The 20829-nt window shown below is 37.7% G+C and overlaps 1 protein-coding gene across 2 annotated transcripts in view; it reads left to right on the forward strand.

The window, feature by feature from the left end:
* thsd7ba (thrombospondin, type I, domain containing 7Ba) overlaps nt 1-20829 on the forward strand; it is a 274856-nt gene that overhangs the window by 228049 nt on the left and 25978 nt on the right. For both annotated transcript variants that reach the window (XM_059499834.1, XM_059499833.1), the window contains exons 15-19: nt 5211-5477; nt 5724-5902; nt 17400-17533; nt 17659-17812; nt 20665-20806. In XM_059499834.1, the coding sequence (XP_059355817.1) occupies nt 5211-5477; nt 5724-5902; nt 17400-17533; nt 17659-17812; nt 20665-20806 (876 nt within the window). The remainder of the gene's footprint in view (nt 1-5210; nt 5478-5723; nt 5903-17399; nt 17534-17658; nt 17813-20664; nt 20807-20829) is intronic.

Consider the following 20829-nt stretch of genomic DNA (forward strand, 5'->3'; position numbering starts at 1 on the left):
TAATGGGAAAAGGCTATAAGACTGGTGAACAAAGGGTTTGTGCATTAACTATTATATTCTTAAGTAAGATGTGTAACTCCTGGTAAATCCAAGAGACTGTAACATTCGCTTTAACAAGACTAGAACTAGTTTTCTTTTGTGGTTTATTTTGCTTGAAATTATCCGTTTTGGTGAGAATAATTTTCATATTCATATAAATACATTTGGATATATTCTAAGTACAGTAAATGTAAACTTTTCAAAATGCATATATATCAATATATTGGTATAACTCTCTTATAATATTATGGAGAAATAAATGAACATGAAATCTTTTTAAAACAAACAAACAAGTCAAAAATTGTAGATAGAAAGAAATACATTGCATATTTTACTGAGACATTTTCTAATTACACCTATGCCATATTTATACTTTACTGTTTATGAATTAATTTATTTATTACATATTTATTTCCTCTTTTTAATTACAAATTTATTTAATTTATATTTTTTTAAATGTAGAAATGTGTGTTTGTATAAATAAAAAAAGGTAAAAGTGTATATACATATTAATGTGGAATAATGTAGATAAAGAAATAAAATAATACATGATTAAGGAGTAAAACTATAAATTTATAATATCAATGAGTTTGTCTCACTGGAAAATACTAGATTATATTTGTATATTAATACATCTGATTCTGTGTAAAAAAAAAAAAAAAATTAAAAAAAAAAGTTTGAACAACACGTTATGTAAACTGGATTTTACAATGCTAATGATTTGATTCTGTTTATTTTTTCATAAATATACAAATATAGAAATAAGGGTAAAAGTACTTTAAATGATCATATACTGTAGGTACAGTATTGTTTATATGTTTTGATGTTCTCTGGCATGTTTTATCAAGTAGTTGTCATTTTCCTCAAGAAATATAAGAGCAAGGTTAATTATATTCATTTCTTACAGTCAGCAGGATGTTTGTTTAGTGTTTATAATGGAAAAGTCACACAACAAGACAAATACTGCGACAGTGAATGAGCTAAATCCTTATACCGTGGCAAGTCGATAAGCTTGTTTATATCCTGACAAGGTCGGGTACAAATTAGTGGCGTATTTGTAAAATCCTCTGAGAGCTAGTGCCAAGAAATACAATGGATTCTCGAGACAATTGTAGTATCACTTGAGGAATATCATTTTAACAAAGGGAGTAAGCTGACAGACAAGTCAGCTTTAGTATATTCCTTAGCTAAGCATAATCAGCTAAAGCTAGGAAAAAGGTCTTGGAAAAGGACGTCATTTAAAGTGAACTTTGAGTTCAGCACCCCAGTCAGTACCACTGAGGAGAATTGACATTAATTATTTGATTAACTATCCTCCTCTTCTTTCCTTTAGTGTTACTGCACCTACCCAACTTATTTTGACAGTCCTGTCTATCATCAGAGATCAGAGACCTGCTGTGAACTGCTCTACAGGCAGATTTGGAGCTGTCTGTTGGAAAATTACTGCAATGCTTTCTTCTTTAATTAGTTTGTTCGCATAAAACTCCTGATTGGCTCTCATTAAGATCCTGCACCTCTCACAATGTGACGTATTCACTGTGTCAGATAAACTTTCAAAGCCTTTCTTCATACTTTTAGGAAATCCCACATCAAAGGCGATCACATGCTAAAATGTCAGATTTCAACCTAGAAATTCAAGAGCATAAAAAAAAAAAGATTGTGCTTCTTGCTTAATTGAATGCACAATATCCAGCAGGTGTTAGTTTCTGGAGGTGTCATAAATAATGAATAATCACTATTGACGTGTGTGTGTGTGTGTGTGTGTGTGTGTGTGTGTGTGACTGTGTGTGTGTGTTTGTGTGTGTGTGTGTTTATATACATATGCACATACTCTAACACATGCAGTGAAAGCAGAGAACAGATTGTCAGTGAGGCTGCAATGTACTGACAGAGATTTCACACTGTTAGAGCTGTTTTCTATCACTGACCGCCTCTGTACACCAAAAACAGATGGAGGCTGGCAAACACTTCTCAGAAAACTCTGGACATCAGTGAGAGTGTGAGTTTCTCTTTGCCTCTACCTCTGTTTCTGTGTCCATCTCACACTCTCTCTGTGCACTGGATATAGAGGCCTCCTCCTGATAGATGGATAGTACTAAAAGTTAGAATGTTTATTAGGAAGTCAAAGAATCATTCACTCAACAGATTTGTTTAAACCGTATGATTCATTCAGAAAAAAAACAAGTGACTGCATGTGAGTTGCTGAATTATCCATTCAACCAGTTATTTAATAAACAGGATTATTCTATTCAGATTTATTTGGGTTCAGCTCTTTTTTGTGTTGCTTGGAGAAACTCAACCAGTGGTGGATGAAGTATACATATAGTATCAAGTACTCGAATAAAAGTGCAGATACAAAAATAAAATATTACTTCAGTAAAAGTACTTAAGTATTAAATGTAAAACTACTTTGTTGCTGTCCACTATTGCAGTCACCAATTCTATTTTGGCTTCATTTTAAACTGTTTTCATTGGTAATAGTGTGTCTAAAATGAAATTATGGCAGGAATTAAGAGGGAATTCACTAATGGCGAACTTTGCTATCTATGCTGTAGAAATATTAGTAAAAAAAAAATCAGTGCTGTGTAGGAAAACAGAGAAAAGGACTTTGCAAAAAAAAAATGTAAACACAAATTTTGGATCCAACTGTCTATGGGTGGGAATACAAAAATCCAGAAGCTCGATCTGTACTTTTAAGAAAAGACCTGGAGCTGTCAAGAGTCTGCCAGATGATGCAAAATGACACATTTTGCATCATCCGGCAAACTTTTGCTGACAAATAAACATTGATATCTGAGTGCAGGTATCATGGAGAAAGAGTAGACATTGTTAATTTACATATAACATCATATTAGCAGTACACATTTGGTGGAAAACTTATCCTGTAACTATCTATTAAACTTAAACTGTTGCAAATTTAAAAATACTTGAATGCGTATCCTTAGATATACAGTATGAAAAATAAATCAATTTTGCATACACTCTAAACCCATGCACATAAATCCTAGCAACAAGTACTCCTGGTTTTCTTGGTTGACCCTCTGTGCAGCTAATTTGAAACACAAAGCTGTGTAATCGCATATTCTCTGAGACAGTCTAATTTAGCTTTTGACTCGACCAGAGATTCACTGAATCCACTGAGTATTGCACCATGCTTTATGATGATGATCTTTCATCAGCATTATTTGAAAAGCTTTAACTGTCAGCAAAACCACATCAATCTTATTGATGCAAGCCAACAGCATACTTCAGTCAAACAACAAAACGCAAAAAGCTTCTGAATCCAATACATCAAAGCATCATATTTCATTTAGCTCTTCAACTTGACCATGCTTAATTGTCCAGTAATAAACCCACAGGTTTGACAGGCTGATGGAATTATGCTTGACAGGTTTGAGGACCCTTTTGAACGCTGGTCTGTAGTGTTAGTGACAGTAAATCTAATGAACAGATCCATTTATTTATATAACCTAATAGCATTCATCTTGTCTAATGGACATGACTAATTTGAAATGTTCCAGGAAGTGAAGTGTGCAAATAGGAACTAATAGCCTCTTAAACAGAAGCCTTTATGATGTGAAATCTATTTATTTCTCTCCTCATTAGATAAATTAGATGTATATGCTCCACTGACCATGAGAGTGCTGCGGGTCTGTGTTTGTATATTTAAAAATAAAGAATGTGGTAGAGAGAAAGGAAGAAGCGTCTGGTTGGTTCAGTTCTCAGGACCACCTTTGTGCTAAACATTTATAACATACAAGCGGGTACGTTTACCACTTATTATAAAACCCTATAAAAGTAAAGGGGTTATTTGTTCATCTAAAAATTAAAATTCTGTCATCATTTACTTGCCCTCGTGTTGTTCCAAACCCATGAGACTTTCTTTCATCTTCGTTTATAATGAAACCTGAGAGATTTCTGTCCCTCCTTTGAAAGTGTCAGGCAAGGACGTTTGAGCTTCAGCAAGAACCAGTGAAGTTTGTTCTTGCGCGTCATGCATTAAATTAAGCTTCAGCTTCTGTTTAAACATATTTGATTAGCTTTATGGAAGTGCCTTGATTAGTGGTTATATGTGAAACATCGAAATTGAAAATTTGATGTGTCAGTTTTTGGTGAATGGACTTTCAATGGAGGGACAGGATCTCTGGTTTAATTAAAAATACCATTGTGTTTTAAAGATTAACCAAATTATTGTGGAGGTGGAAAGACATTAGGGTGAGTAATTCTAGATTTCTTCCTAATCTGTTTGTCTAATGAACCTGGCGTTATATATTCCGATTATTATTGTTGTTGTTGTTGTTGTTTTACCAAAATTGGTTTTGGATAAAAGTGTCTGCTAAATGCATAAATGTAAATTACTAATTGATGGCAATATTTTAATTTAGTGGGTCAAAAAACCTTTTAAAATAGTTGTATAAAATTAATATTTAAGCATTTAATATAAGCATCTATCCAAAGCAACTTGCAGTACATTGAAATTGGTCATTTTTATCATTTTGTGCATTCTCTGGGAATCAAAATCAGACCCCATTTCTGTTTTACAGTACAACACATGGTAACATCATGTAGTAAGTACAGTATACTGATCTTGAAGCTTTAATTAGCTTTAATGTTGAGCAGGTTTGGTCCCTCCAAAAGTCCTAGCACAATTTGAACTCTAATCAGATATCATTGAGGACAAAATACATACCAATAATCCCCCAACGTTGTAGCGTCCTAGCTCCAATACTGGACATTTCTAGTAACCCTTAAGACCTTGATTAGTTTAATTAAAGTTGGAGCTGAACTCTGCAGGATTGGACATGTCTGCTCCATCATATAAAGTGCTGAAACATCGGCATGTTTGCTTGGAAGTTATTCTGTGACTCCTGCTATCGTCACTAAGCGTTTTCATTTCAGTCTACTCAGAATAGTTCTCTAATCGTTCCCTGGGGATGTTGGCAGTGGCACTTAGCAGTAAACAGTTGACAGCAGTATGAATAATGGTCCAGTTATCCAAACATCATTAATTTTTTAATAATTTTCAAAGACAGATCTAAGTATATTACACACATGAGTGCTGTCTGAATGTTTCATCCAAATGGCACCTAAAATTCAGATGACTAGTCTCTGTTATTTATTGCTTCCCCTCTCTATTTCCATCTTTCTTTCTGGCTCTCCATCCGTTTCAGGTCGGAGCCGGAAACAAGAATGCTGTCAGCGCGAAGACTTGTACCCTCTTGTGGAGTCCGAGCCCTGTCCGTGTGAGGAGTTTGTTTCTCAGCCATATGGTAACTGGTCCTCTTGTATCCTATTGGAGACCCCGGTGCAAGGATCCCTCCAGGGATGGAGGGGTCGGCAACAGGTGCGTGACTGCGGTCACGGATTACGTTATCGTGCCGTGGCCTGTCTGGACCACGAAGGCCACCTGGTTAGCCCAGACCTCTGCAGTGAATCAGGTTCGTCTACTAATTTCCATCAATTTTTCTTATCTTTCTCTGTCAGTAAAGAGCCAAGTAATTTTTCCTCCACTGGGAAGGCAAGCAGTCATTAGTCAAATAGGAATCTGTGGGGTGCCCTGAACTGTCAGTGTAAATTAGACGGAGGTCTCAGCGTCGGCACCAGGTGTTTCCACTAACGTTGTTAGCGTGATGTTGAATGGCAGGGGCTAGACTTCTCTGATTGCTCGACATGCTCTTTCGCAGGTCTGGTGGAAGAGGTCTGCCACATGCCCTGCCCTCTGGACTGCAAGCTGAGCGACTGGTCAGCGTGGTCAGCCTGCAGCGCCTCCTGTGGCAGCGGGCTAAAAGTCAGGTCCAAATGGCTACGGGAGAAGCCGTTCAACGGCGGGCGGCCATGCCCCAAACTAGACCTGAAGAATCAGGTGAGATGTGCGGTCCCAATAGGGAAATAGTATCTCTGTGGGCTTTCACTGCCATATGGTGGATCATCAGTGAGAAGCGAGTAATGAGAATCATTAGGGTCTATGATCGCAGGCATCATGATTCAGATAATCGCTCATGTAAACGGTTTCATTTAGGGCCTTTAACACATCCGTTTTTATTGAATGCCTGAAATATCCCCAACGGAATATATTTAAGCCGCCTAGAGATACATTTGGCATTTTCAGCACGGTTAACATTCAACTCATTACCATTTCACCGGTTAATGCATGCCTCTTCATTAACTGCAGTTTACTGAACGTACTACAGCCTCGAAGCTAAAATATGAACAAACACAATCTCCTCATCCGTTAAATAGTTTTGTTTCTGAGAGTGAGACAGCACAAAGGTGCTAACAAGTGTCCATGTAAATACTCTTCCTGATTGCTGTAGATTTGTGCTCCTTGCAGAAAATCATGCCCATTAGCGCAGACTGTCTTTTTGTGACCTCTCCTCTCCTCTTTTCACTGTCAGCTAGTTAGGACAGTTTGTACAAGTGTTAAACGCTGTTGCTTGAGCATGTGCAACACTGCCAGTCCTTATCTCACTAAAGTACACATATGCCTCACATATTGTTCAATCTTGGTGATAGAAATGCTTATTTGGTCAATAAGGATGTGCTTTATGCATGAGTAAGGATGTTGTTTGAGTCTGAATTAGATGTAACTGTATCTGCACAAAATGAAAGAATAGCATAAAAAAGGTACATTCATCTACAGTACATTTGCGACAGCTTGCTCCCAGATGGGACTCTCTTTAAAGGGAAATGATATTATAAATGTGCTGTGTGTGCTGGAATGGGCTGCAGAGGACACACTGGTTTCTAGAGGTCAGTATGCAGATGAGGCAGTGTGCGTGAAAAATATTCAAATGCATTCTATTGCTGCTGTGTGTACAGATGGTTAAGTGCCTACTAACAACTTTTATGGGCCCACTGTTTAACAGGACTCAAAATACCCCTTCACTAAAGGCAGAGTTTGCCTTGGCTAATGCCCTTTCCAGTCTTTTGGGGAGATGAACTCTTACTGTTAACATTTTGCAAATGTCCGCTCTGTTGTCTTGGCAGAGAGGCTGTGCAGCTGGCGGTTTTTGAAGCGGCCCACTCTGCAAAGGTGTGGAGATTGAGATTTCTTCATAAGTATAGTGGAAAGTCACCACCAAAGCCACAGTGGATTTGTGTGTGTGAATGTGTTTGAGTTTAAGAGAGACCCTGATGAAAATTGTGTCGCTCTGAGGATGCCCTTTTATAACTCAGAAGACTTAATGGAGTTCTCAGAAGGGTCTGATGGGACATGTTGGGGTTCATATTGAAATCTCGAAATTCTGAATCCAGTGTTTGGTATCTTGGTATATCTGAGCACATTTATTGGTTTATAGGAAGACTACGTTTTTTTTTCCTTACGCTTTTATACATTTGGCAGAAGCTTTTATGCAAAGTGACACAGCATTCAATCTTACATTTTATCAGTTAACGCTTCCTTGGAAATCAAACCCATGACCTTGGTATTACAGCACAACTCTCCATTTGCTATTTATCTGAATAGTGATGCATCAAAATGAAAATTTGTCCAAAAATGAAACTTTTTTTAAATGAGCCTTTTGAAACAGAGGGTATAGAGATATTTCCACTTTCCATGTGGTACATGACATTTTGCGTTTAAATTAGCCTTTCACTAATTGTGGCATCCACATGCTATGTGTGCACAAGATTATTACTATCATTATAAATGAATCAGTATTAATGTGATCATTTTAATGCACATCTGGGAAGCTTTAATTGTGTTTCTCTAGACTTCTAGACAATTTATCCACAAGACTCAGTGAAGTGCACATCTCAACAGCTGCATACATCTGTTGCATACATACAGTTTTTCTTTTCAGATGTTCAGCCCATTGTCTATCTCCAGCAGTGAGATTTTTTTTTCACTAAAAATGTTTGAAGGATAAAATGTCATACATCCTTAAATCCAATCACTGTCTGGAACATTGACTGACAAACCTTTTGACCTCCAAATGTGATAATCACAATTTTGTGCTTGAAATTAAAGATGGCGCAATTTATAAATGTTAACATTTATTATAATTTTTTTGTGTCATGTGTTTATTCTCTATTTCCTAGGGATTTTTCTATTCTATGGACTGGAGAGTAAGAAAAGCAGAGTGAATGTCTTTGTGTTGAAACTACTGGTCCAAGAACAGTCGAAAACCTTATTAGTGCAATTTATGGTTAGGATCGGCATGATCAAAGCATATAAAGTGCAATTCAAGACTGGCAAACATTTTCCTAAAAAATCAGGCTGTGCATTATCAACACTTTAATTGACATTCCAGTATTGTCACATCAAATTCATGTGATTTGCTGCAGATCAGATCACATTTCTTGAGTGGGATTTAATGCCGGATTCTAAGTAAAATGTTTGGAACAGGACTAGTTAAGGAAACTTTGTTTACATGCCACATTCCTTGTGAGCTTTGGCTTGTTATGTGTCTTTGATAATCTGTCTGTGGCTGTCTGGCCCCTACATTTAACAAGCAATTCTCACTTTCCCCAGTGCAGCTTTCTGCTGTGAGTTAAAGAGAAGGGCAGTGCTCTGTATTCATTCATAATTTAGGCTTTCGGGTAATACAGGCTCGGAGAGGCCTTTCACAATCACTAGATTGTTCCAGCTCCCTTTCGGACTAGTAAACAGCTGACCAGAGCTGTCTTTCCACCACTTATTTATTGATTGGCTGTCTAACATGCTCGCCCTGTAAGGACATAACACGGGTGTAGGGCTGCAGCGCCTTCTTCCTGTCGCCCTTAGCTTTTAGCAAGAACCCAATGCTGTAGTTTTCCTTTCTCTTTGCTGGAAGGATAACTTATTTAAGCACTGTTACAATTTACCACACGTCAATCGAAGAGTGTTCCATCTCATTATCCCGATAAATGCTGACGATTCTGACCGTCTTTGCCCTGTGATTTTCTGCCATCAGCCACTCCAAATGGGAGACTGGATGATGCGCAACCTTCTCCAGATGTTTCTTCTTGCACCATTCCCCACAGTGAGTCACTCGACAGAGAGGAGACTGATTACTCGCCTCCTCATTCTGTACAGATGATCAGCCACTGTGACGGAAGCAGGAGGGGGTTGTGCATGAAGGCATGTCATCCCTATGCTGTGTCTTACTACTGATCTGTAAATTGAACTGAGTAGGAACTGGCTACATTTGTGCCACATGCTCCTGCTTCTGAAAAACCACCTTAAACGAGAGTCTGATGAGTTTAGCTATTGTTTTATAACAATGCCAGCATGTGTTAAAGGGATAGTTCACCCAAAAAATGTAAATGTTGTTGTTAATTACACACCCTCATGTCGTTCCAAAACCGTAAGACCTTCATTCATCTTTGAAACACTAATTAAGATATTTGTGATGAAATCCGAGAACTTTTTGACCCTCTTTAGAAAGCAATGCAACTTAAATGTTCCCAGGCCCAGAACTGTATTAAGTAAAAAAATTTAAATAGTCCATGTGACATTAGTTCACGAGAGTACCATGTAATGCATCGTGGTACACTCACGAATGGTGACAGACCAGTTCTTTTCATGGAACACAAAATGTGTTGTTTAGCAGAATGTACAGGCTTCTCTTTTCAAATTAATGAAAGTACATGGACTTTTGAACATAAGCTCCTAGATGGATGGATGGGTGGATATTTGGTTGGTTGTCTCTTGAATTTATTGTAGATTATCACATGAAGTGGTTTTGGAAGCCTGTTTGGAAGCCTTAGTATTCAAACACTCTCTGTTTAGTCATTGGCTGACTATGCAGCTAGACAGCTGTCTTTGGTTTCAAACAGAATTTTCATCAGTTTGTTTAGACGCTTGAACAAGATTTGAGTGCACTTTTGTAACATTAATATTTCCTTGCTCCACTTCTAAATAAATCCTTATACTTCATTACAGTGCCATGCATAGCAGTATGAACCTTGCAAATATGACTTTTACTCATTTGTGTGAAATAGTCCATGTTTCTGAATTGCAAGTGACATGTAATTTTCTGGCTCTTACTTTAATGTTTAGGATCATCATTACTAAGTGTGGGAAATAGTGATGTTTCTATCAGATGCAACAGATGCAGTCCTCCTCAGGGCTGGTGCAGTCTCCGCCACAGTTTGAAGTCTGTTTTACCCGCAGTGGAGGGCTCGGTGCTAGATTCGCTGTGTAAAGAACATTCTTCTTGCCCACCTCCAGAGCTGGGTGCCATATGGTAGCCATCATGTGCGCTGAGGCAGACTGTTCTGCTGATGAGACGAGCCTGTGTTCAGCAGGCTTGCATAATTTAACAACCTCTGTAAATCTGTGCTTAGAAACCAATCTTGCTATAAAGCATTTCTGCCTCTCCCACAGCTTCTAAATGAAGCACGTCTTTAGCTCAGAAGTAGACTTTTAGAAACCATCTTGTCATGCTTTTGTATGCTGGGACTGCTCTGCAAGATTACATGCACTACAGCGTAGGGAAACATGATGAAAGGCTGTTGTTAAACCTCACAAAGACATTATACTTCTGTGCACAATTTTTATTTAATCATATTACAGCATGTTACAGTTAGAATTAGATTTGTTTACAATGCTTCGCATTGTTGGCAACCTGGTACAGTACTTAACATTCATGTTCTTCATATGTTAAATTGTGGTGCTTATTATGCAGGTAATCATTTGTGTGTTTTGTGTTTTCCTTCTCTCTTATTTACAATAGATACAAATAGTTGTAAAACTGAAATGTGAAATTAAACTTCTTTTATTTTGATAATCTCTGAAAATATAATATTTTGTTCCCTTTCCTTTTAAATATTATAGAACAGTAAAGATGTTATAAGAAACAATGTTTGAAATGGCACCTATAGACATGAGTGTTGCATTAAATAAATATGCTTATGCCTAAATATGTTTCGCTGTATTTAATAAGCTAACTTTTTTGGACAATGAAAACTACATTTACCAGTATTTTATGAGATAAAACTTTTGATGACTTGTTTTGATCTTTTGACCGTATTAAACTTTGTGTAAAGAAATAAGTCTGTATAAATGCGTTTTTTTCTTGAATTAGTTTGATACAATTCAGTAAATCCATCTTTCTGTAATTCCATTTGAAAACTCAGCATCCTGTCTTTTGTGGCCAATTCTATTCAAATTCATACTCATAAAATAAAAGCAAACCAATCGTTAAAATCAGAATTTTGTCCAAAGTTGTCTATTGTAGCAAATCTTAAGTCTGTAGTGACACTCCTGAAGTCTTACCCTTGGTGTGATTGGGGGTTCATATAAAGGAAGGCTCTCGAGACCTAAAAGTGTGTGACATTTTCTTTTGTTAACTGGAAACAAGAGTGGAAATAAGCAGACAAAAGCTGCTCTCCCCCTCACTGCCGCCTCCATAATTGGTGCAGAGTTCAGCCACTTACAGATGATGATATGTGTCACAGTTTTCAAGTGCATTTCGGGCAAAATATGTTGCTGCTCACTGGTTATGGCTATAACTGCGGTGCTTGCCCCCATGCTGAAACAATCACAGCTTCCTTTATTGAAAACAACAAAATCAATAAGTTTTTTCATTTAGGCTTTGCGCATATATCTGGCATTTCCAATTGTGGGAAAATGTACTGTATTTGTGCCGAATGTCTAGGCGAAAGAGATGTTATGCTTTGATACTCCCTGTCAAATTGTTAACTTGGAGTTTTGTTTAGCAGAGAGGTCTTTGGAGATTGATGTTTTGATTTGGGCAAAAGCTGCTTCACTTCATTAATGAGGGGCCCACAGCGTTTCTCCACATCTCTCTTACACACGCTCTCAAATGTGTTTGATGCCAGAAGTGCTGTTATTTATCCTATGAGCTTGAATTGCACTTGGACTCATTTATAATCAGAGAACATTTCAACAAGAGGAGGCGTAAAAGGGTGAAAGATTCCTTGCTCGCAGTGACAATGCTAGCATTAGATTAGCGTCATCGAATCTTTATTTATCACCACACATCCAAGGCAGGTAGAATTTGTTTCTGTGATTTTTCACACGAAGGAGCTTTGTAATGAATGTACAAAGCTATCAGTTTGTATTCCATCATCTCAGTGGCACTGTAAAAGTAATCCAAACAACTTCAGTAGTTTATGTCTTCTGCAGCAATTTGTTTAGGACACAGCGATGACATCAAACCTCTGGATTTCATGATGTTAGGTCATGTGCCCTGGGTGTAGAATAGTGTGTAATTGAAAAAATTTAGAAAATACAGACACCAGAAACTCCTCCAATCTACAGCAGGTTGAGAAGTTGAGTAAAAGTTGTAAAACCCATGTGGTCATTGTTGGCACTCTTGTTCCTCCTCTGATAATCTTCTGCATCACACAGTCGTTCTGAATATGCATATTGTTTGGTCCCTGGTGGTGTGGTGCTCAATTTGCTCTTGGAGTCTTTCCAGCTTTGTGAAAGTCCTCCTGCAGTCCAGATGGCCTGGAGCGTTTAGCTATGTTACAGAGGTTAGCCATCACTTTATCAACTAATTAGAATAACGAAAAGAGAACTGCGTGATGATATAAATAATAAATGCTCACTTGTCGTCTGATAGGCATGGAATCCCCTTGTTGGAAAAAGAGGTCAGAAATGTAACTCTTAGCGTTAATCCAATAAAAGCTCTTGGTATTAGAATGAATAGCTGCTTATCGTTTGAATTAAGAACAAATAAAGAGGTATTAATCGTCTCCTATAAATGCGTCTGTGTGTGTGTGGAGTCATCTAAACGATTGAATTTGTAGTAAAATTATGCATTTATAAAAACTCCACAGTTTCAGAACATTTAGTGCATTGAGAACAGGACAGAATTGAAACGGTGGTTATGAATAATCTGCCACACTGAAATGATTCATGTCAAGACAAATTTTGTTTTGTATCTGATCATTCAGTGGAGTTTAAAGGAATCGTTCGTCATTGCTCACCCTCATTTAGTTACATACCCTTTTGACAAAAAGATTACATGATTATGGATCATGTGGAGATTTATTTAAATATGTCAGACGATGATGGCATTTCCTCATTCTACTTAAGCATCTTAAGGAGTTTTTCATGTCTTGTCATTGGCTGCCAGCTGGGGGTTTTAAAGGCACTGTTTTCTGTAACGTTGCTTCGAAATAATGTATGCACTACTGTTAAAAGACTATTTTATATGTTTACCCATGCAATAAAACATTCTTAATTCATAAGAATATTCATAATTCAGAGACCAGACTGTCAAGGTCCGAAAAACCCCCACAAAAATTAATCAAACAAAAATCAATATTACTCAATCTATATTTCAACACTTTTTTATATATATATATATATAATAGAAAGAAATTAAGTTACTCTGGACTGAAAATCTTGCCATCTGCCATTACTTGTCTCTCACACTTCTACAAAAATCACAGAAGTTACTTTAGGGTGAGTAAATTTGTTAAGTTTTTCCATTCCACTGAAGTTTTCTCCGATCTATTATTGACAACTGTCAGATAGAATCACACTTAGTCAAGTTGTCCTAATACGTTGTTTTAGAGCTTCAGTGTGCGCACACTAGGTCTGCCCTATAGCCCGCCGGTACTTCCCGAAATCTCCTCCTTTTATTTTGTCTCCCATTTTTGCCTTGTATCAGCGTTTCAATATCAGAACATCACCTTAAGTGTTTTAGAAGCCATCACCATGGTAGCATTTATCTCCCTGTGTTTCAGTGTACCCCGATTGTTTTGTCTGATTCCAGGGGCCAGGAGACAGTAATGGCCCAATCTGTTTGAAGTTTGAGTCAGGCTGTGACACTTAAAGAGATTTATAGAGTCGAGAGTTGCCTGCCAGGCTTACTACTGCCGTCTCTGCTGCTCTCACGTTAGGGCTCTGTGTGTGTGGGGGTGTGCATATATTATATACACTGTGGATGCCCTCAGTATTTGTTTTGTGCTCTTTTAGCACTGCTTTGACCTACTATGCACAACAATTATATCTCTTTTATAAGTATCTTGTTGTTAGCCAAAACATGCTGTATGAATAATTTGATATCAGTACAATATCTTATAGTATTATATAAAAAAAATATGTAGCATACCGTCTGTATAGTGTGTAAAATATTCTGAAAAAAATAACTGAATGTTTAAATAATTTTATTTAAACCGTTTTTTATTACTAAATGTCAAAATATATATTGATATGAAAACTTTTGGCAATTTATTAAATATTTAAATGTGCAGTTCATGTTTAGAGTGGCCTGAAACAACATTTGGACTCTTAAAAATCAATGAATGTTTTATGCATTCTATACAAAATATAAAAAAAAGTATTATCTACAAAAATAATTATATATATATATATATATATATATATATATATATATATATATATATATATATATATATATATATATATATATAAAATTCATCTTTTGAGCTATGAATCTGTGAAAGTGTTCCAATATATATGTTTTAATTTTAAATGGTACATTAACTTTTAAGTTCAGAATGGGTTTTTATTATTATTATTTTTTTAATTGTATTTTTTTTCCTTTCTGAAATGCCATTTGGTTTGATATTTCGAATCTAATGTAACATAACATACATATATACGTTCACATCAAGTAGACGATAATAAAAGTTATGGAGGATTTAAATCATTTTTTTTTATGTTTTGGTCAGCTTCCCCTCTAGTGTAAAACGCTATTTGTTTTCTAGACTTTTGGATATTTATGCAATTTAGCAAGTTAATTACCTTTTCACTCTGGCAGAAGTCTTCATCTTCATCCTTCATTCAAACAGAATTATGCACAAAAAGCCAGAAATTCTGCACTGAATTTCTTCTACACTTTTCTAATTTGTTGAAAGGAGTTACTTAGCTAGTCCAGACAGCAACCGGCTATTGCACAGGAGGAGTTAAAGCTCAAAACTAATATATATATCATTTCTCTTCTCTCTCCTTTGCCTGTCATGCACTGCTAATACGGACATCTTCAAAGGCTCAGGTCAGTGCCTCATTCTGTGTTTCTCCCTGTGCATCTGTTAACCCCACTGCCCCGCTGGCCTCCGTGGCCCCAGCCCTCCTCTGAATAAGAGGAGCGCTGTATTTTGATCACAGGCCGACTGAGATTTGAATAAGTATGAAGTACATTTTCATGTCATCTCTGGCCCTTTGACTAACATTTGAAAAGGATCAGGGGACTTCATTATCAGGCCCAGAGTACCTACATCCTCCTCGAGGTTACAGGAACTGACCTGTGAGCAGCATAGCTGGTTTATTTTTCTTAAAATTGAGAGCTTGAGAGCTAGGCAGTGAAAGTTGCAGTGAAGGAAAATAGTATCCTATATTTGTGCTACAGTATGTAAAGAAAAGACGGGAACTTTTTCTTAATTTGCGATAACTGAGCGCCACCTTTCCATTGTAAAAGACAGACGGCAGGTTGGCTATTTATTGGAACATCACAGAAAACTGTCAGGCGTGCCGTAAAACTGACTTTCCCCATTAAGGGCTTTTAAATAAAATTGTTTGCTGCTGTTGATGAGTGTTGCTGAATTAATGATTGTTTCTTAACGTGGCAATTTAATTTTTTTGATATCGTCATGTTTGCAGAGCTTTATTTGTCTATGTTAATGAAATTACCCTTTTTTTAATGCTTCAGTAGATTTATTGCCAATTTCATTCATCATCTTTTCACTCACTTCTCACATCTTGAGCATCGTCTTAACACTTGTTTGATTATTGTAATTGGAAATTCAATGACACTCATTAAAGGAGAGGAGAGGAGATGAGGAGAGACGAGAGGAGACAAGAGGAGAGCGCTGATGGGGCTTTTAGCAGCTGCAGGGCCAGATGGGATATTTTGAGAGTGTGTTAGGGTCTGTATATCCCCTTGGGAAGGAAGCTATAAACGTACGGTCTCATTTGTTCACTGTGTTTTCATAAGCCTCTTTTATATGAGGTTTGATGAATTGATTGACTTCAGTTTTTGGCTTCTGGACTCATTTTTTAAATGAAATCATGTCAATTTAATAAGTAGGAGAATACCCTACATGTGCCACATCAAAAAGCCTCTCGCCAGTCATCAGCCACCAAAAAATAGAGCATAATCAGAGCAGACACACATATGACGAAAATCAAAACAAAGCTGTGAGGGTAACAAAACACAATGTTTGCGAACTGTTTTCGGTAAATCTTTAGTAAAGGGACCAATTCTTACCATTAAATAGTTGCTTATTAGCATGCCTTTTAATAACATAGTGGCTATTTATTATAGCAGATATTCTGCATGACCATATTCTACATTCCTATTACTTAAAAAACTAAGTTACTATCTATTAATAAGCAGCAAATTAGTAGTTTATTAAGGTCAAAGACATAGTTAATGGATTGTTAATAGCGAGAATTACTACTGATTAATGCAACCAGTTGGCACTTTATTAGCAGCAGTTTGCATTTTTGTCTAATTTTTTTCTTCTGTTGCAATATTAGTTAATCAAAATCTATAATTGTGAGCCCAAACTAATTGATCAATACATGTTCCATGTTCCTCCAGCTGTATTGCATGGAATTCCATTGTAAAATGAGCCGCACAAAGCATTGGGACTTATATAACAATGAGATTATATTAAGAAAGATGTTATAAAAAGAAAGAAAAGTTCTGATTTGAGGCAGTCCTGATTATAATTTTTTCAAGTTCCCAAGTGGCCTATCACTCCAAAAAAATTAATTTGTGACCTGTATTTCCAAACTGTTGGCTTACAAATTAACTTTCAGAGGCTGCATGAAATAAAATCTGTAGGCTAGCTAGTGTAATGTATGTTAGTATTAAACTACTACGTATATATAATACTGAATATTTGTTAGTCTAGTCCCCATAATGCCTGATTTCAACAGTAGATTGAAACATTATGGTATTGGATATCCACAATTAATGTTTTGGATGAATGCAATTGCTGACAATAATGAAAAAAAAATGCAAAAACAATATCAGAAAAATAACAGTTGATATTCAATAATTAATAACTCTTGTTGTCAGTAAGACTAATTATATAAATACCTGTGTACATACAGTTGGGTTTTGTTTTATTTTTCCTGTAGAAAATTGAAATCCTGGTGGGACTGATTGCCAAGCATTTTTTTCCAGCTTATGTTAACTGAAATGGACAGTTGTCTCAGAAGCAGATAATGTTCTTACAAGAGAACCATTAAACAGACTATACTTCTATCCCTCACAGCCTTATTTTTGTTTGCAACAGATTAAAAATGCCGTCTACTCTGAATAACATCTACAGGGAATCTCATAACTAGAAAAAGGATTACAAAAGTTCTTAAATGCATTTTCTGGTTCTCGTCAGCCTCCCTGATGCTTGAGATAGATGCTTCAAAATTGTATTTAAATGGGTTTCGCTGTAATCAGTGCATTATTGTCTCTGTGTGTCTGTAGGTGTATGAGGCTGTGCCCTGTCGCAGTGAGTGCGGTCAGTATGAGTGGGTAACAGACCCCTGGTCAGTCTGCACTATCAACACAGTGGATGAGCTGCCAGCCTGTGGTGAGGGTGTGCAAAGCCGCAAGATTGGGTAAGAAAGGACAATTTCTCACAGAGTAACTCCATCACAGATGCTTCTCTTAGGGGTCACGACCCACTCCAGTGTGCAACCCTCGTCCTCCACATCCTCATTCTGCTGTTCTTTGGCTGTGACAGGTGTGTGAGGCGTGACAGTGGGGATCTGGTTAGCAGTGTGAATGAGACCTTCTGTGACCAGGATGAAATCCCTCCCCAAGCTCAGACCTGTGTCCTGCCATGCCCTAATGACTGCGTGATGTCCCAGTGGAGCCAATGGAGCACCTGTTCAATAGTAAGACGTCCTTATGTATGCTGCTACAAGGCACAGTGTAAACGTTCAGAACATTCAGATCTGTCTCTGAAGCGAGGAATAGCTCACAGAGGCCCCAATATGTATTCATGTACTTTTGGACACTTAAGTGTACAATAAGACTGTAACGATATCAACCTTCATATTCATCCGGAAGAAGGAGGCGGGAACCGGCGAACAATCAAAAACATTTTAATTTCAAAATAAACACAAAACAGCGCACCAGCCCCTCACGGACGACTGGTGCGCATAAAATAAAAACCAAAACACAACTAAAAGCCCAGGCCTGGTCCTCTCTCGTCCTTCACTGTCGTCGCTCCAGTTTTATATCCTTCCATCTCCTCCATGGGCCTCGAGACCGGTGGGACGAACAGGTGTAGTTCATCTCCAATCACTCCCCCGGCCTCGCTCCCATGTCCCTCGGCCCCGCCCCACTCGTCACATACCCCCATCGCCCCTCGCAGGCCGGGGGGTACTCCCGAGACTGCGCTCTACTCCCCCCCCCCCCCCCTCCCTCCGGGGGGGCCGCTCCCGGGGACCTGCGGGAACCTGGGGGTAGGACAGGCGAGGCGAGAGAAAAGGCCACTGTAACGATATCAACCTTCATATTCATCCGGAAGAAGGAGGCGGGAACCGGCGGACAATCAAAAACATTTTAATAACAAAATAAACACAAAACAGCGCACCAGCCCCTCACGGACGACTGGTGCGCATAAAATAAAAACCAAAACACAACTAAAAGCCCAGGCCTGGTCCTCTCTCGTCCTTCACTGTCGTCGCTCCAGTTTTATATCCTTCCATCTCCTCCATGGGCCTCGAGACCGGTGGGACGAACAGGTGTAGTTCATCTCCAATCACTCCCCCGGCCTCGCTCCCATGTCCCTCGGCCCCGCCCCACTCGTCACAAAGACCAATAGTATTTACTGTACATTACCATTCAAAAGTTTGGAGTTGGTAAGATTTCCTAATGTTTTTGAACAAAGTCTCATCTGCTCACTAAGACTGCATTCAACAAAATACAGTAAAATCAGTAATATTGTATCATATTGTTACAACGTAAAATAACTGTTTCTATTTTTATATATTTTAAACAGTAGTTTTTACTGTGATGGCAAATCTGAATTTTCATCATCAATACTCCAGTCTTTAGTGTCATATGATCCTTCAGAAATCATTCTAATATGTTGATTAAGAGCTTAAGAAACAGTTCTTATTATTGTGAATATTTTTTGATGAATAGGACAGTCTTTGTTTGTTACAGTGTAAAAGTGTCACTTTTGATCACTTTAATGCATCCTTCTGAATAAAGGCATAAAAAAAAGAACATATTGACCCCAAACATGTAAGTTAAATATTGATTTGTCTTATTAATTTAGTAAAACACTAAAAGCTTTTAAAAGCTAAAACAATTAAAAGCTACACATGAATTTACACAACTTATAGAACAGTAATGTGTAAGTATAAATGGCCCTTTAATTTATTATGAGCATAGGTAGCATAGAAAGTGTTGCCATTACCTTTAATAGTATAATTGAGTTTTTAATGAATGTTAGATGATAGTAAAGTTAATAGGATATTATTTAAAAGATATTAAAAATATATATATTGACCAATACTAATGAATATACACTGTGCCTCTTTTATCCCAAAGTGTTTTTATGATTGTGTGTCAGTTATATAAGCTAATATTAACTATGGACATGTTCCACTAACACTTGACCAGCAATCATACTGTTCAAAGCTGTCTTCAGTAAGACTGCTGTTGACATTGTTTTGTAGGTGAAAATGATGCACTGGTGTTTATGAGCTCGTAACATTTTTTTGCCTCTAGAGAGAATATTCAGTCTGCGAATTAAGTACAGAAATGTTTTACAGTATATCTCTGCATGATTCCTTCTCAGCTCAGGCCATGACATAAGACAGTGTGTCGAGATGTTTTGCATCTATTTGAATATTTCACATTAATGCTGCCTCACAAGTCAAATCTTCATACAGTTCTCCAGAGTTCCTGCGGTGAAATTTCAAACGGTGAATACGGAGACAACTGAAATCAGTATGCAAATGAACCTCCAGTAGTAATGAAGCATTTGTTATTCTAATTAATGTTGTGCATAAAAAGTTACCCTAGATACAATTTGCCATCGGGGCACTGACTCATTGAAGTGCAAGCAGCTCTTCAATTCGCACTCAACAAATCAGAAAAAAACTGGATGAGTTATCCTGGCTCGGCCCAACCTACACAAGACTGCCAAGCCATTTCAGCATAATTTGGTCTCTATGCTAATCACATTAGATCGCAATTCTACCTTGTACGCTCTCGGTTCCAAGCAATGTTTGTTCTCTTCGCTGTGTCAAAGCGCTCAGCCAGCACTGCGAACATGTCAAACACCAGTGTTCGGTGATTGAGCTTGTTTAATTAGTTTCGGTTTTACATAATTATGAAATGTTCCCAAAAAACCTGGGTGCACAGATATGTGGCACTAGCTGAATAGAGCTCCTGCTGATGATCAGCCTCCCCAATAGTGAGATACATGCACATGGCCAGCTAGCCGTTTAAAGGGTCTCATTAGCGTCTGACAGTGATGGAGATGCAGATTAGTTGCTGCCTGCAGCCTAACAGCTTCTAACAGTGCACTTAGCATCGCAAGACCATGTGGCTGCCTGACTGCTGGGTTTTTTTCTTTTCTTTTTACAATGCAGTATTACACAGCACAGCGGTTACTGCTCAGCTTGCCCATGCATATGCACCTTTTAAAAAACAAATAATGTCTTTGATGACTTTGATGTGTTTGGCGTCAAAGCCCTCTTGACCTTTTAACTGTATTTATTTGTAGCCATGTAATGAAAGCACAGTGAGGATGAGGAGGAGACTCGTGCTGCGCCCCCCAGTGGCCGACAGAGTGTGTCCAGACAGCAACCAGACAGAGCCCTGCAGCCTCAACAGCACCTGCTTCAATTATCACTACAATGTCTCCAGTGGGTCTCTCTCATTCTGCTTG

This window comes from Carassius carassius, chromosome 19 (assembly GCF_963082965.1).
Source record: "Carassius carassius chromosome 19, fCarCar2.1, whole genome shotgun sequence".
NCBI classification, from domain to species: domain Eukaryota; kingdom Metazoa; phylum Chordata; class Actinopteri; order Cypriniformes; family Cyprinidae; genus Carassius; species Carassius carassius.